Source organism: Schistocerca nitens, chromosome 7, assembly GCF_023898315.1.
Source record: "Schistocerca nitens isolate TAMUIC-IGC-003100 chromosome 7, iqSchNite1.1, whole genome shotgun sequence".
NCBI classification, from domain to species: Eukaryota; Metazoa; Arthropoda; class Insecta; order Orthoptera; family Acrididae; genus Schistocerca; species Schistocerca nitens.
The window spans coordinates 365,756,776-365,774,068 of record NC_064620.1 but is presented as its reverse complement, the minus strand read 5'-3'; the positions used below and the strand labels follow the sequence as shown (position 1 = coordinate 365,774,068).

General features: G+C 37.3%; 1 protein-coding gene across 1 annotated transcript in view; it reads left to right on the top strand.

The window, feature by feature from the left end:
- Positions 1–17,293, top strand: part of LOC126194745 (NACHT domain- and WD repeat-containing protein 1) — a 633,295-nt gene that overhangs the window by 556,479 nt on the left and 59,523 nt on the right. The window contains exons 16-19 of the mRNA XM_049933012.1: positions 1,948–2,070; positions 2,298–2,406; positions 6,233–6,420; positions 6,978–7,051. Of these exons, the coding sequence (XP_049788969.1) occupies positions 1,948–2,070; positions 2,298–2,406; positions 6,233–6,420; positions 6,978–7,051 (494 nt within the window). The remainder of the gene's footprint in view (positions 1–1,947; positions 2,071–2,297; positions 2,407–6,232; positions 6,421–6,977; positions 7,052–17,293) is intronic.

Sequence of the window (17,293 nt, the reverse complement as noted above, 5' to 3'; positions counted from 1 at the left end):
TTTCATCGAACAATCAGAAGCTGTCCACAGGCTATATGCACACTTACAGGAGAAACCACTGATTGCAGTTCTTCCTTGTTGTGGTGCTATATCCAGTGAAATAAGAAGAGTCCTGGGTAGACGGGGTATAAGACTGATTTTTCGTTCTAGTGACTCCTAAGGAAATTAAGGAGATCGCCCTGTTAAGGACAGTCTTGGCCTCAGTGTCCCTGGAATTTATAATATCCCCTGTGAGTGTGGAAGAAATTATATAGGTCAGACCATTTGTGCCATTTCTGAATGCTGTGCGGAACACCAATGGCATATAAAAAATAGAGAACTAGAAAAATTGGTTTAAGTTCTTCTCACTTATTCTTATCTCAACAGCCCAAATTTTAACAGAACCCCAGTATGTGGAGGCATGGGACAAAATTTTTGTTTCATCGAACAATCAGAAGCTGTCCACAGGCTATATAAGGCCACCACAGCAGCAGTGAAGACAGTCAGTTGCTCCTGATGCTGACAATGGAGGCTATTATCAAAAGCTAAAGATTTTATCCCAAACTAAGGGGGCAAGAAAACTGGGAATGCTTTATATACAAGAAGCACACATGAAAAAATGAAGGCATCATAGAGAAAAGATTTTCCTGCATAATGTAATGTCAGTGTCAAGGATTCAAGAGTGAGAATTAGTACTGTGCAATATTTCATGGGATTGTATGTATTATAACTTAAAGTTGAACAAATATATTTCAAGGACGACACAATACATGTAAGTCACAGATCAAGTAAACAAAGTAAGACGTGTGTACACTTTAACAGTCGAATCAGAACTGAGTCCGAGTCTAGTGGCCGCTGGCTGGCTGGCCGCTTAGGTGGCGCTGCTGCTGCGTGGCTGGCAGATAGCGCCGCATGTAGAGGACGCGCGTAACTGCGCGGCGGCACTTTGAAAGATCGGCGAGTCACAACAATATGTTTTCTGTCTTGTACCCTATGTTTGTTATTATTTATTTTAGTTATTGATGAGTGCAAAACTTTATTCTCATTCAAGATTATTCCGGTTTTTACTTCAACAATGACATATCTGTTACAGACAGTGTACACATAGGGATGACAACAGAATACCATCGCTAAATTGTCTGATGTACATTTTTATATTTACATCTATTTTTGAAATTTCATGTAAACATAATTAGAGTGTTGTCCAGAGATTCATAATTGCTGTATTACATGGATTTCAAATAGATCCATTTGAAAATGGCATGAAGTCAAAGTTGGCAAATTGTATGCTAATAAATGCTTGTTCACCAACAAATACAGCCTAGGAGGAAGATGAATACTTTCTTCATCTAATAAACATATGAATAAAGTGAGAATGTCTTCTGTAGCTGCATAAAACTGCCAAAACAGTATGAAATTAGAACTGCATGTGATTTAGCCTTCAGCACATTTCTGTGTTTGCTGCAATAAAAGGAACTGAAATTGTGATAGTCAGAAATGGAAAGTGTATGTAATGTTTTAGTTTAAAATTTAAATAAGTAAATAAAAATACAAGTTAAGTGTTACAACTAATAACTTCAGGACACTTGTAATACAAAAATTAAGGCATGACAAACAGAAAATATTGCAGTCAGGGCAAATCTTAAAAAAAGTATAGAGAAGCATAGCAGTTCATGTCAAGAGAATGGATTGCAATTAGAGTGACAGATGTGCCTTTATGTGTATCTATGTTCCACAAGTATCCTTTGATTCATTCGGGACATCATCAGTAGCTCCCTAGTTGTGTTTTATACTACTGATCACACTTTCAAAAGATATTTTGGTGTGTGTGTGTGTGTGTGTGTGTGTGTGTGTGTGTGTGTGTGTGTGAGATGTAACACTTTGTTGTGATCTGCTTATTTGATAAATTAACTTTTAGAATAAGGCTGTGTAATTTTGTCCCGTTATAACAGTATTCAATGTATAAAGGTGCTGGCATGGCAGACATCATGGTGGTCACACACAGACCACAATGTTGCTCCGACAGGTGATGTCATCAAACAGATAAATCAAATGCTGGAAGAAATAGAAAACATTCTTGGGCAAGATATGGTAAGAAACTTAAAGTGATACATTATTATTTGTGTACAACCATTTCCCCAATTTTTAAAATTATTTTTTGCTGTACTGTTTGAGAAGTATCAAACAGCTGTTAAAAATATATTTTTGCTTTAACATTCTGTTCTACTTGCCTATTTTTGTTTTGTTATTCAGTGTGAAAGACTGAGTTTTTACCTTTTGAAGGGACTGTTGTCAACGGACATATTCTGTCATGGCAGGTGGAGCATGCGTTGTCTCTCATAACTGCTGCAAAGACTGGTGTTACAGACTCTGAGATATTGGACATTCTGGCACATGACAGCATCTTCCATAGCACAGCTACATACGGTACCAACATTTTTACTAACTTCAGTCTACTTTCTCTAACTGTAACTTTTTTTTTTTTTTTTTCATGAAACCTCACACTGTAGTTGATCAGACAGAATATTTATTTAGCCTTTTAGAAAAAAACTTCACTGCTGGCCCGTGTATGATGAGGTCCTGTAATTCACCATAGTTATGAGTGAGTTTTGCCTATTAATTGTCTAAATAAGTTAAGCTAAAAAGACCATGTCTTATTATCTCAATATCTATGAGATGTCAAATTCTGTCAATAGCCACAGATTAGAATTCTTATGGGGGAATTGAAAAATTTTACTCCTTTTAAAATAAATGTACAGTAGATTCCCTTTTATCTGGGTGTAGATTATCCAGCTTGCAAATTATTCATAAGTAGATCACCAGTTTCTAAAAAAATAAAAAATAAAATGTCTAAAATTTTCTGTTATAATTAGAATGAATACTTTTGTTTAGAATACAAATTTTGGTTGTGAAGACATAACAAAAACACCTGCAAATGATTAAATATCAATGCCTATGAATTGGGATTTGATCAGCTAGGTGACATAGAAATAGTGAGAAAAGTGTATTCAGTAGACGAAGTGAATGAGGATGAGGAAATTTAATAACAAGTTATAATGCACACCAAGGCACTGAAATGCATTAATCTAGTATGAAAGATAAAATTTGCTTGATGGTACTGAAGGTTTTACTCTCCAGAAAATGTGAAGCATTACAAGAGGGAAAATAACCTGGATGCCATTTTGCATAAATGAACTGAGAATAAGTGATAATGAAATTGGTATAATTCAGTACTATTTTGTAAATAAGTTGTCAGCAGATTCCAGTAAAAACATATGTATTTTAGATTATACATGTTCTTTTTTTTTCCATGCAGTTTGGATCTGCACTGACCAAGATAAATGGCAGTTTACTGTATTATTTATTATTAAGCAATAAATATGAAACTTTCAAATATTGATAGTGAATCTAAATATTAATTTTCCACAATATATGAATGAGTCTATAGTTACTATATCACATCAAGAACTATTCTAAAATGTTTTGATGATTGACTGTTAAATAATTCAGTATTTTGAAACATTGCTGCCTTTATTCAGTATTTTGAAACATTGCTGCCTTTCCTCCCAGCTTACAACATCTAATATATGTGGGCATGGCTTTTTATTTCAAATAATTGTTGAAACTCTATGTTGAATTTAAGGGACGTGTCTGTTTGCCAGTTTCTGAAACATTAGCAATTTAAATAGGTTCAGCAGACATGCAAATTGAATAGGCATTTCCCTAGGTTTCAGAACTTACTATACTGTTTCTTTATCAGAATATAGAGACAAGATTAAATAGCAAAAGTGACAAGAAAATGTGCATGCAGAGGAGGAGAGAATAAATTGTTCTGAATGTTACTTCAGGACAGATGTAAATTGCAAGACAGAACTTTGACATAACAACCCACAATAACATGAAACAAATTCTAAGGCATAACTAGCTGCCAGCAATCAGTAAGGCAGAAAATAATAGAGATAATTTTTTTGCTCCATAGCTAAACAATGTAAATGGTAATAAAAACCACCAGAACTGTATTTCAGGTATGTTTATTGCGCCAGAAATGCCATAATAAACATACCTGAGGTATAACTGTAATGTTTTTTTGCCAACATTTACAATAAGCCACACATGGGTAGTAAGTCTTGGACAGAAACAAGAAAATAACAAAACAGGTAGTGTTCATAATTGAAATTGAATAAATAAAAAAGTAACATAACTGATATTATACTGAAATAATATTAACATGGAGACTAAATCAAACAGTGGAAACTCCAGGATGGAATAACAACAGCATTAAGTAAAGAATAGATTGCTGATCACCAAATAGAGGTGATGCTGAATCGCAGACAAGCACACAAACAGACTGCATACATAGAGCTGTCTCTCACTCTCTGAGAGTGGCAATGGTCATGTGATTTTGTCAACAAAAAGGTTTTGACTATAATGAAATGTTCAGTCCTGTTGCTAGATACGATACAATTAGAGCAATTTTGAGTGTTTCTGCTGGTGAGCAACTTCAGTTGGCACAATTTGGTGTAAAATCTGCTTTTTTGAATAGCTTCTTAAACGAAGAGATATATATGAAGCAGCCTGAGGGATTTAGTGTTGGAAATGATCAGGTATGCAAACTTCATAAAAGTTTATATGGACTAAAACAATCTCCAAGGTTCTAGGACTTCCTAATAAATCTTGGGCTTGTGAAAAGTAAGGCAGATCCATGATTGTTCTGTAGAGAAAACTGTGATGACAGGTTGATGGTCATTCTGTATGTTGATGATGGATTAATATCTGCAAGTAAGGAGAAGGATGTTGAAGTTTTCCTAAAGGAAAATCAAGATGAATTTAAAATTACTGTTGAGCCAGTAGGATATTTCTTAAATATTAATATTGTATGTCATGATAATGCATCAATAGAGATTAATCAAGAAAGTTATGCTAAAGATATTCTTCGACAGTTTAACATGACAGAGGCAAATCCTGTGTCAACTCCAATTGAGCAGTATCTGCAGCCAAATGAGTTAACCTTGATAAACCAACTAATGCTCCATATCGAGAAGCAGTTGGCTGTCTTATGTATTTAGCTGTTGGTACAAGGCCTGATATAGCATTTGCAGTGAGCTATGTGTCAAAATTTTTAGAGAATCCTTGAGAAAATCACTGGTATGTGGTAAAAATAATCCTAAAATATATAAAAGGTTCATTGTCACTGGGTATAAAATATGATGCTAGCCGTCCAAACAGAAGACTGGAGATGTATACTGTTGCTGATTATGCCAGTGATCCAGCAACCCCATGCTCAGCTAGCGGAGTGGTTGCAAGATTTTGTGGAGGAGCACTTACTTGGACTAGTAGGCGGCAACATTGCCTATCACTGTCAACAACAGAGTCGGAGTATGTGGCTGCCAGTGAAGGGGCAAGAGAAGGAATTTGGCTATCTAAGCTCTATGAAGAAATTTCACGACTGGAGAGTGTTCCTGTTCTTATAATTGATAATGCAAGTGCTATTAAACTGGCCAAAAATCCTGAATTTCACAAGAGGTCAAAGTATGTTAATGTTCGCATGCACTACATCTGTAAGAAGATTCAAGAAGGCCAGCTAGCCATTGAGCATGTACCAGGTAATCAGCAAGCTGCAGATATTCTCACCAAACCATTGCCACATGTCCAGCTTAAATATTTAAGATCATTAATTGGAATGTGTTAAGTACTGCATTTAGCAAGATAAACATTTAGGGGAAGTGTTGAAGTGAAATGTTTATGTTAATCTCTCTGCTGTGTTCTATACCTATGTCTTCGGTTGGTGTCATAAAATAAAATACATGTGTCTTGTTATAGCAACTACATCGTGCATATGCTTTATGTTGTGCCCTTTAGTTCTTTCTTGAAGTTTCTGCAGTATATTTTACTGTATTTATTTGATCCAGTAAATCTTACATGTACAGTAGAGCACATCAGATATTGGACAGGACAATTCAAATACATTTTCATGTTTCCAATAATGAATACATTTTTTCAGCTCTGATTTATAATTAAGTCACTAGCTAGAAAATTACAACTGAAAAAAAAATGTTATTAGTTCTTTCAAATTAATGTGAATCCTGGATTATAATATTGCAGTTAAAAACCTTACATTACCTGCTGTTACAGAAATTTTAATTAGATCAACAATCTTTCACAGAGGAGTAGGTCATCTTCCAAATAAAGTAGATAAAAATAAACAGAACAAAATCTAATAACTATCTCTGATATTTATTATATACAATTGCAGTTCCATGGGCTCCAGCCTGTCTGTTCTGGGCTAGGCTCAACAAGTACATGGGACCTTTCTTGCGGTGGTCAGCTACAGCAGACTGCAGCACTGCTCAGTGGAATGATGAGATGCTTCTGCAGACAGCCGCAAAACGGTATTCACATAGGAGAAAGTGGGCTCATGAGACACTAGTCCAGTATTACCAGGTAATTTATTCATTTACTATAGAAATAAGTCAATGTAATAATCCCAATAAAAGAACAATCAGTATACTATGGTGGAGCTGAACTGATGAATTACCCAAAGCATCCAAGTTCTGGAAAAAAAGAGAGATGGTGACTGCCTAATTGTGAAGCATTATTTTCTTGATTTTTGTGTCAGTCACTTTTTTATGATACTAGAGACAGGGCACAAGCTCAGGCAGGGGAGAGAAATTGACTGTGGTTTTTTGCCCCCTCTCAGAGGAACCCAGACAACATTTTCTATAATTAATTTTGGGAAATCAGATGAGGATTTAAATTCTTTTTCACACATTTGTGAGTTCAAATTGTTTTGTAAGACAGATCTGGTTTTACAATCTGAGAAAAACTTAAGAGCCAAAGAAGAAGGTCCTTTCCAGAAATATTAATAAAATATGTCCCATGAATTGAATATAGTTATTAATTTTGTCATTCATTTTTGCTCTTATATTTTCCTTTTATAAATAACAAGAAATGGTATTAGAATTTTTGTCTATTTTATTAAAATTCTTTTTTTTCAATAGGGCATTTGGTCAGAGAAGGAAAATCCACAACTGGTTGCACATCTTTTAACACAACCTAATAATAGTGATGGATGGTAAGTCATCTAAGAGTAAAATATTTAATGCTTGTAAAGAAAATAAAAAAGTTTTATAGTTAGCATATAAATTTGTCTTACATTGCATGTGAGATATTTTATATGGAGTTTCCATTCTAAAAACAAGTTGTGAGTTTCTGAGTGTTGCCAGTGAAAAGCTGAATGATTTTTTGTATATTTAAATTATCATATTCTGTTACTTACAACTCTCAAACATGTAATGTGCTACTGTGCCACTTTAATGACTGGCTTTGACTTTGGAGTAGAGGGGATGCTCTAGTTTGTATTACAGATAAAATGACAGAAACTCATAATTTATTTCAGAAATGCCTTTGTCCAGAATTTTCATTCCTTTTCCTGCTTGTAGTGAAAATGGTTAATTTTAAACTTTAATGTAGAAGTCCCACTTGACAAAGAGACCTTCAGCTAACAGGAAGTATTTCTGGCATAAAAGTTCCCTCTCACATTTTGTCTGTAAGTGACTCTTGTAAGCAAAATTTATACCATGTTTCCCTTTACACAAATATAGATAATTTTATCTTTTACTGCATAAATAACATTCACATCTCAGTAACCTTCTCTTTAGTCAGTGTCATATGGAATTGTCTATACACACAGTCACTCAACTGTCTAATATCCAGTGAATACTCTTCCCTTATTATGCTCTATGGGTATGATATGTTTTCTACAGTCTGCCCCTTAGTTCATGTTAGTGACAGTGATAAAAAAATCCCATAATTTACCAACAGCATTTTCACACCTTTTAAATAAATTAACCTCGAATTAGCAAAACAAAATTGTGTTTAATTTGCACCACAACTTAACACCCCAGATCTCTCATGAGCTTGAGTCATGTAATATTGAATAAATTTTCTTCTCTCCAAATCTTTCACTTTAAATTGTTTGTTTTTTTATCTCCAGAATGAGGCTTTTACTCTGCAGCAGAGTGTGTGCTCTTTAGAATCTTCTTGGCAGATGAAAACTGTGCTCGACCGTGACTCAAATTCATGCCCTTAATTTCTACAGGCAATGTTCTTGCCATCTGAGCTACACGGATATGACTTGGTATTCACCCTCACAGCTCCAAACAGCTAATCATCTTGATTTATTTTACCTTGCTTCCTCTTAAACTGTACCAAATCAACAATAAAAATTTTGATGTGTTTTTCAGGAACTATTTTGCTTCAGTTCAACTGAGGTTTCTCCCTCCTCCCTTTCTTTGTGTCTCTTCCTTTTCCTTTTGAAAGATTTTGCCTTATTATCTTTCCTGTTTTTGTTTGGGACCCATTGGCCCATAGAGGTTCTTGTCCCAGGTATTTTGTGGTTCCCATAATTTAAAATGTATAATCAGTATTAATATTTCTATATGCAGATTTTAAACATATTTTGAAGAACAGAATATCCTGCCTCAAGAAGCCTACCTCATTTTAATTCTCCACTAACTCATGACATAAATACAGCTGTTAATATGAGAAGTACTTAGGTTTTGGAGGGATGAGATGGGAACCTCACAACTCTTATATTAAGACCTACTCAGTGTTCTCTTTTCCCTAACTTAATTATTGTAAACATTGTCATATTCTTTGTCCCCATTTACTCAAATGTATCTAACTGCTTGTCATGAATTTATTATTCTTAGGGACAGGAAAACTTCACAAAACTGACACTGCAGAAAATATAACCAGTTTTTACAACATGTTATAAAATTTGACATTTTCCCATAAAAAAGTGTTATAAATCTGAGGATGTCCATTTACTAATATTTGTAACTGATAGTTATTGAATATTGAAATTGACTTTTGGTTTTTTTGGTATCAGAATGTTTGCTGGTGGCACTCCTATAGGAACAGTGCCACCACCTGTGTAGATGGTGTCAACTTCTACATTGGTCAGCAGCTGCACTGGTGGTGCCACTGCTCCAATAGGAGTGCCACGACAATGTGCATTGAGACCATCTATGGCAGCATGATTTAATTGCTGACCAATCATAGGTTGTCCATGGGCTATACAAGACCACCATAGCAGCAGCCACCAAGACATTCAGACACAGCTGACAAAAGTGACAGTGGTAATCATTGAAATCTTGAAGTTTGTCCCTAAATTGATGCAACAAGAAGTCAAAGAATACTTATACAAGACTTTTGTTGTGAAAAATTTCAGTCTTTTAAAGCACCATATTTGGTGGTTTTTGTATTTGTATTTGTGTCCTACCTTCAAGCCATTTTTTGTATGCTCTGTTGCACAAAAGTAACACCAAAACTGGTAAACAAGTAACACCTAAATTGGTCATAAAATAAAACAATTTTTCCCCACCCCTACTTATTCTGCATTTCTAATTCTTGACTTACCAGCTTGTTTAAATTCAGTAACTTCCTTAATGCCATCATCTTGTGGGAAATCATTTTTTGCTACATAGCTATCCTACATGTGCATTGAGACCATCTATGGCAGCATGATTTAATTGCTGACCAATCAAAGGTTGTCCATGGGCTATACAAGACCACCATAGCAGCAGCCACCAAGACATTCAGACACAGCTGACAAAAGTGACAGTGGTAATCATTGAAATCTTGAAGTTTGTCCCTAAATTGATGCAACAAGAAGTCAAAGAATACTTATACAAGACTTTTGTTGTGAAAAATTTCAGTCTTTTAAAGCACCATATTTGGTGGTTTTTGTATTTGTATTTGTGTCCTACCTTCAAGCCATTTTTTGTATGCTCTGTTGCACAAAAGTAACACCAAAACTGGTAAACAAGTAACACCTAAATTGGTCATAAAATAAAACAATTTTTCCCCACCCCTACTTATTCTGCATTTCTAATTCTTGACTTACCAGCTTGTTTAAATTCAGTAACTTCCTTAATGCCATCATCTTGTGGGAAATCATTTTTTGCTACATAGCTATCCTACATTAATCAAAAGCTTTCATTCTTATTAATTTCCCTGTACACTTCACTCTGTTCTATAAAAATGGTCCTCACTTAACCTGTTTTATTCACTGCTTATCTACTCTGATTACATCTGCCTTCAAATTATAGTTATTCATTTTTCTTGACAGTTACTCAGTTAGTACAGTCAAGTTGTTGTTGTTGTTGTGGTCTTCAGTCCTGAGACTGGTTTGATGCAGCTCTCCATGCTACTCTATCCTGTGCAAGCTTCTTCATCTCCCAGTACCTACTGCAACCTACATCCTTCTGAATCTGCTTAGTGTATTCATCTCTTGGTCTCCCTCTACGATTTTTACCCTCCACGCTGCCCTCTAATGCTAAATTTGTTATCCCTTGATGCCTCAAAACATGTCCTACCAACCGATCCCTTCTTCTTGTCAAGTTGTGCCACAAACTTCTCTTCTCCCCAATCCTATCCAATACCTCCTCATTAGTTACGTGATCTACCCACCTTATCTTCAGCATTCTTCTGTAGCACCACATTTCGAAAGCTTCTATTCTCTTCTTATCCAAACTAGTTATCGTCCATGTCTCACTTCCATACATGGCTACACTCCATACAAATACTTTCAGAAACGACTTCCTGACACCTAAATCTATACTCGATGTTAACAAATTTCTCTTCTTGAGAAACGCTTTCCTTGCCATTGCCAGTCTACATTTTATATCCTCTCTACTTCGACCATCATCGGTTATTTTACTCCCTAAATAGCAAAACTCCTTTACTACTTTAAGTGTCTCATTTCCTAATCTAATTCCCTCAGCATCACCCGACTTAATTTGACTACATTCCATTATCCTCGTTTTGCTTTTGTTGATGTTCATCTTATATCCTCGTTTCAAGACACTGTCCATTCCGTTCAACTGCTCTTCCAAGTCCTTTGCTGTCTCTGACAGAATTACAATGTCATCGGCGAACCTCAAAGTTTTTACTTCTTCTCCATGAATTTTAATACCTACTCCGAATTTTTCTTTTGTTTCCTTTACTGCTTGCTCAATATACAGATTGAATAACATCGGGGAGAGGCTACAACCCTGTCTCACTCCCTTCCCAACCACTGCTTCCCTTTCATGCCCCTCGACTCTTATAACTGCCATCTGGTTTCTGTACAAATTGTAAATAGCCTTTCGCTCCCTGTATTTTACCCCTGCCACCTTTAGAATTTGAAAGAGAGTATTCCAGTCAACATTGTCAAAAGCTTTCTCTAAGTCTACAAATGCTAGAAACGTAGGTTTGCCTTTTCTTAATCTTTGTTCCAAGATAAGTCGTAAGGTCAGTATTGCCTCACGTGTTCCAACATTTCTACGGAATCCAAACTGATCTTCCCCGAGGTCGGCTTCTACCAGTTTTTCCACTCGTCTGTAAAGAATTCGCGTTAGTATTTTGCAGCTGTGACTTATTAAACTGATAGTTCGGTAATTTTCACATCTGTCAACACCTGCTTTCTTTGGGATTGGAATTATTATATTCTTCTTGAAGTCTGAGGGTATTTCGCCTGTCTCATACATCGTGCTCACCAGATGGTAGAGTTTTGTCATGACTGGCTCTCCCGAGGCCATCAGTAGTTCTAATGGAATGTTGTCTACTCCCGGGGCCTTGTTTCGACTCAGGTCTTTCAGTGCGCTGTCAAACTCTTCACGCAGTATCTTATCTCCCATTTCGTCTTCATCTACATCCTCTTCCATTTCCATAATATTGTCCTCAAGTACATCGCCCTTGTATAAACCCTCTATATACTCCTTCCACCTTTCTGCCTTCCCTTCTTTGCTTAGAACTGGGTTGCCATCTGAGCTCTTGATATTCATACAAGTGGTTCTCTTCTCTCCAAAGGTCTCTTTAATTTTCCTGTAGGCAGTATCTATCTTACCCCTAGTGAGACAGGCCTCTACATCCTTACATTTGTCCTCTAGCCATCCCTGCTTAGCCATTTTGCACTTCCTGTCGATTTCATTATTGAGACGTTTGTATTCCTTTTTGCCTGCTTCATTTACTGCATTTTTATATTTTCTCCTTTCATCAATTAAATTCAATATTTCTTCTGTTACCCAAGGATTTCTATTAGCCCTCGTCTTTTTACCTACTTGCTCGTCTGCTGCCTTCACCACTTCATCCCTCAGAGCTACCCATTCTTCTTCTACTGTATTTCTTTCCCCTATTCCTGTCAATTGTTCCCTTATGCTCTCCCTGAAACTCTGTACAACCTCTGGTTCTTTCAGTTTATCCAGGTCCCATCTCCTTAAATTCCCACCTTTTTGCAGTTTCTTCAGTTTCAATCTGCAGTTCATAACCAATAGATTGTGGTCAGAATCCACATCCGCCCCAGGAAATGTCTTACAATTTAAAACCTGGTTCCTAAATCTCTGTCTTACCATTATATAATCTATCTGAAACCTGTCAGTATCTCCAGGCTTCTTCCATGTATACAGCCTCCTTTCATGATTCTTGAACCAAGTGTTAGCTATGATTAAGTTATGCTCTGTGCAAAATTCTACAAGGCGGCTTCCTCTTTCATTCCTTCCCCCCAATCCATATTCACCTACTATGTTTCCTTCTCTCCCATTTCCTACTGACGAATTCCAGTCACCCATGACTATTAAATTTTCGTCTCCCTTCACTACCTGAATAATTTCTTTTATCTCGTCATACATTTCATCTATTTCTTCATCATCTGCAGAGCTAGTTGGCATATAAACTTGTACTACTGTAGTAGGCATGGGCTTTGTGTGTATCTTGGCCACAATAATGCGTTCACTATGCTGTTTGTAGTAGCTAACCCGCACTCCTATTTTTTTATTCATTATTAAACCTACTCCTGCATTACCCCTATTTGATTTTGTATTTATAACCCTGTAATCACCTGACAGTCAAGTTATATTTGATAATTTTTTTCACAGTTTGATCTGTTTTTTTCTTTTACTCTCCCCCCCCCCACCCCCTCAACATATATGCAATTCAGCAAATACATAAGCTCCTTCGTCTCTATAGCACTTTTAAGAGATGGGAAAGCAAAAGCTTCCAATATTGTTTAAACAACAGTATGGTCAGAATTAAAAATAAAATGAAATTTAATAAAAGCAAATAAATTAATTTCCTGTGGTAGCAACTGTTACATGTTTCTCATCTGTGAAAACTTTTTCAAATCAAGATTTCAGAAGTTGGTAGCATTATTAAAAAGAAAAAAAATGCAGAGTAAAGTTGAAATCCTCTTCACTAATGCCGTTATTTAATCTCAACAACATGGCCAAATCTCTGTGATGAATTATTTACAAATAAATAAAAAATATTTAAACAGTAATATTCAAGCCAAGGAAAAAATTTGGGGCTTTTACCATATTCCTTCATCCACTGAAAGAGAAAAACCTTGAAAAGTATAATTTTTCTCAGCATGTTGCTTTCCTTTTCTTGGCAGCCTTGGAGAAACTATAAATTAAAAACACTTCCTACTAACCATATTGGCAATCTTATTTCATTGTATTGAATCAAAATAAATAAATAAATAAACTCTGAAGCAATTCTCACAGCACTTCACCATTGCTATTCAGTACACTGAGAAATTTTTCTACATGCTTCTCATACTTTGCAGATATCCAGAGACTTTTCATAGTGCATGTACAGAGTCCATGCCTTCTTCTCTTCATCCCTACCTCTGTGTTTGTCTGAGTCAGTACACCTTATCTCAAATGACAACCTTCAATAAGCTCATAGTTGAGGCATTGAGTGATCAGTGCGCACATATATAAGACTGAAAACAGTGCTAAACTTTCAGATAGTGTGGTCACCTGACTGTGAAGGTGCACTGCCATGAAAGTTTAGCATTTTTGTTGTATGTGTATTCTGTCCCATACAACAGTTTCTTAGCAAACGTTAATAATAAATAGTTTACCTCAGAAATATTTACATCATCACTATCAGTCTTTTGTCCACCGTTCATGTTCATTCAGATGAACACTGCCACTACTGCATTTCTGCAGGCGGAATATGTGGTGTAGGTTACCTTGCTTGGAATGGGTAGAGTGGCAGACATGCATGAGGCCGGGAGAGGGAGTGGGGTGGGTCACTAGCAGCTCAGAGGAAGGCAGCCGGTTTGTTGACTGGAAGTGCAGGAGGGTTAGGCACAGTTGTCAGAGCTGGTGGGGTGTGGTTCACACTGAATGGATGTGAATTACGTGCGGCTGACTGGACAGAGGATGGGAATATTGTTGGGAGAGAGGTGGGGACAATGGATCACCAAAGCATGAGAGGAGAATGTCTTGTAAGGATAATGCCCATGTGCATAGTTGAGAGAAGCTGGTGGTGGAGGGAAGGATCCAGATGCCCCAGGTTGTGAAGCAGCCACTGAAATTGAGCATGCTATGCATATTTTGCCACCAGGAGGTCAACTTTGTTCTTGGCAACAGTTTCGTATGCCTATTCAACCTAGTGAACAGCTTGTTGGTAGTCATTCCAACATGGGATATGATCCCTGTGGCAAGGGTTGCTAATGTCATAGGGGTGGACTAGGATGTTGTGTAGGATGGTTTGGTGATGGGACACCACTTTAGGAAGGGTAGGAAGGTTCTTGGGTATGATGCCTCTCACGTCAAGGCACGATGAGGGATAATCAGAGCTCTAATGTTGGATATGGTTATTGTGTGTGTGTGTGTGTGCAGGGGGGGGGGGGGGGCACTCCTTTGTAGCTGACTTGTGCTGGTGGTGGTGGGACAATTGGGCATACATGAGGATATGGCACAGGAAATTTGTTTGTGGACTAGGTTTGGGGGGTAGTGTCTGTCTGTGAAAGCCTTTATGAGACCTTCAGCATACTGGTCAAGATAGTTCTCATCACTGCAGGGACATCAGCCACAGGTGGCCAGACTGTATGAGAGGGATTTTTTGCTGTGAAAGGGATGGAGGTGTCAAAATTCAGGTGGTGAGGTGGTGGTTAGTGGGTTTAACCTGGACAAAGGTGTGAGTGGAGCCATCAGAGAGGTGAAGTTTGGTGTCAGGGGATCACATATTGGTTGAAGACCAGATAAAGCGAATGGGAGAGAAGGTGTTGAGGTTGTGATGGAGTGAGAATAAGGTGCCTTGGCCCTGAGTCCAGATCATGAAGATATTATCAGTGAACCTAAATCAGACTAGGGGTTAGGAGTTTTGGGAGACTAGGAAGGTTACCTCTAGATGCCACATAAATAGGTCAGTGTAGGAAGGTATTATGCCCTATGCCATGGCACAGCCATGGGCATCTGAATGGCTCCCTCCTGCACCATCCTGTTTGTGGGCCATGGGCCATCTAGAGGAAACTTTCCTAAACTCCCACCCCATTGTCTGTTCCAGGTGCACTGATGATATCTCCATGATCTGGACTAAAGAGACAAGACACCCTGTCCTCATTTCTTCACATTATTAACATCATCTTTTCTGTCTACTTTACCTAGTTCTTCTCAACCGACATGCTATGTTCTTTGAGATTGGCCTCTGCCTCTCCAATGGCTCCATCTGCATCTCTTTCCACATTAAACCCATTAACCACCATCTCACCACCTGCATTTTGACAGTTGCCATCCTTTTCATGCAAGAAAATCCCACTCACACAGTCTAGCTACCTATGGAGGACATACCTACAGCAACAATAACTATCTTTCCCAAGAGACATCCTACCTAAGATTTTCCCACTCCTCCTAAAGTGGTGTTCCATCACTCACCCAACTTACACAACCCTTGCCACAGGGATCACATCCCTGTGAAGATGCACGTGCAAGACCTAACCAATCCACCCACCCAGCACACCCTACTCCAGTCTGTTACAGGGTTATCCTACCCCATCAGAGGCTGGGCCACCTGTGAAAGAAGCCTTCTTCTATACCAGCTCTGCCGCAAACACTGCACAGTTGTTTATGCTGGAATGACTACCAACCAGCTGCCCACTAGGTTGAATGGCCATCACCAAACTGTTGCCAAGAACAGCCACCCCTCCCACCCACATTCCTAGATGGCAAATGTGCTGCCTCCCTCTGAGCTGCTAGCCACCCACTCACACTCCATCTCCCTGCCTTGTGCATGTCTTCACATTTCACCCACCCCATCTGACACAAACCACACCACAACATAGTCCACCTGCTGAAATGCAGTACTGGCAGTTTTCATCCAGCCAGCACCACGTAGGGGCATGGGTGTGTGTATGTGTGTTTGTGTGCTTTACTCTATCCCAAAAAAGGATTATTCAGAAAGCTAGCAAATTTTCTATTTTTGTGTCTGTGCCTGTTGGTGACTCATTGCTTCTACCTTTCAGTGAATGGACTCCATTAACACAAAAGTATTATAACCTTAAGTGATGCCACTCAAAATGTCATGTCGCTGCTACTCACCTGTCATTTTGCCACCTAGCCTACATTCCATGTTCGTTCGGCTCCATCACATATATTGTTATCTTTGATCGTCAGAGCACATCTTCAGTAGTTGAACCAAAATGTCAATTTTTATGGGTTATTTAGCCTACCCACATCTGTGTTCACAAGTAATATAAAATAATAATATATCTTAGAATCAAATAAATAGATTGAACAAGATTAAATATATCTGTGCAAATGGTCTTTTGCTACTCATTGACTTTTTAATCTGTTTTTACATTGTATTAGTCATCCATAGTAAATGCACACAAGTAATACAAGATATAATCACAAAAAATACTCTTAGAAAATTAACCGAATTCAGCTAATTCATATGACAACATATGTTCATTAACACCAAGAGGATTAATATTAAAACAAATTGTTAATATCCATTGCAAACAAACCTCATTTTCTGTTATTCCAACTGCAAGCCAAAGTTAAAATAATCGCACACCTGTGCTGACAAAACTATTTCAGTTTACAAGACTCAAATGCTGGACATTTTAATAGTGAGCTGTATGACAGAATTTCACAATAAACACAGACTAAAGTTTTGGAAAAAAACGAGATTTTGTCTATGGAGTGTGTGATTGATTATTTTGTAAAAAGTGTTTTATTTGTTTATAGATGCAATCACATTTATGACACAGTCATAATCGGTTTCTGCCATACAGTGACCATCTTCAGATTCTAAAGGCGGCCTACACTGAACACACGTTCATGCGTTGTCATTTTTACAGACTAAAGTTTCAGGAATTTGATGGTTTGACATGGGGAACAGACTAGAAACAACATTCAATCAAAATCATAATTGAGGTTGAGAGATCATAAAGTAATGTTAATAATGTAATAATAGTAATAACAATATTAATTTTCCAGTGCATTCCATTGTACGTGAAACTATAATAAAGAAAACAAGT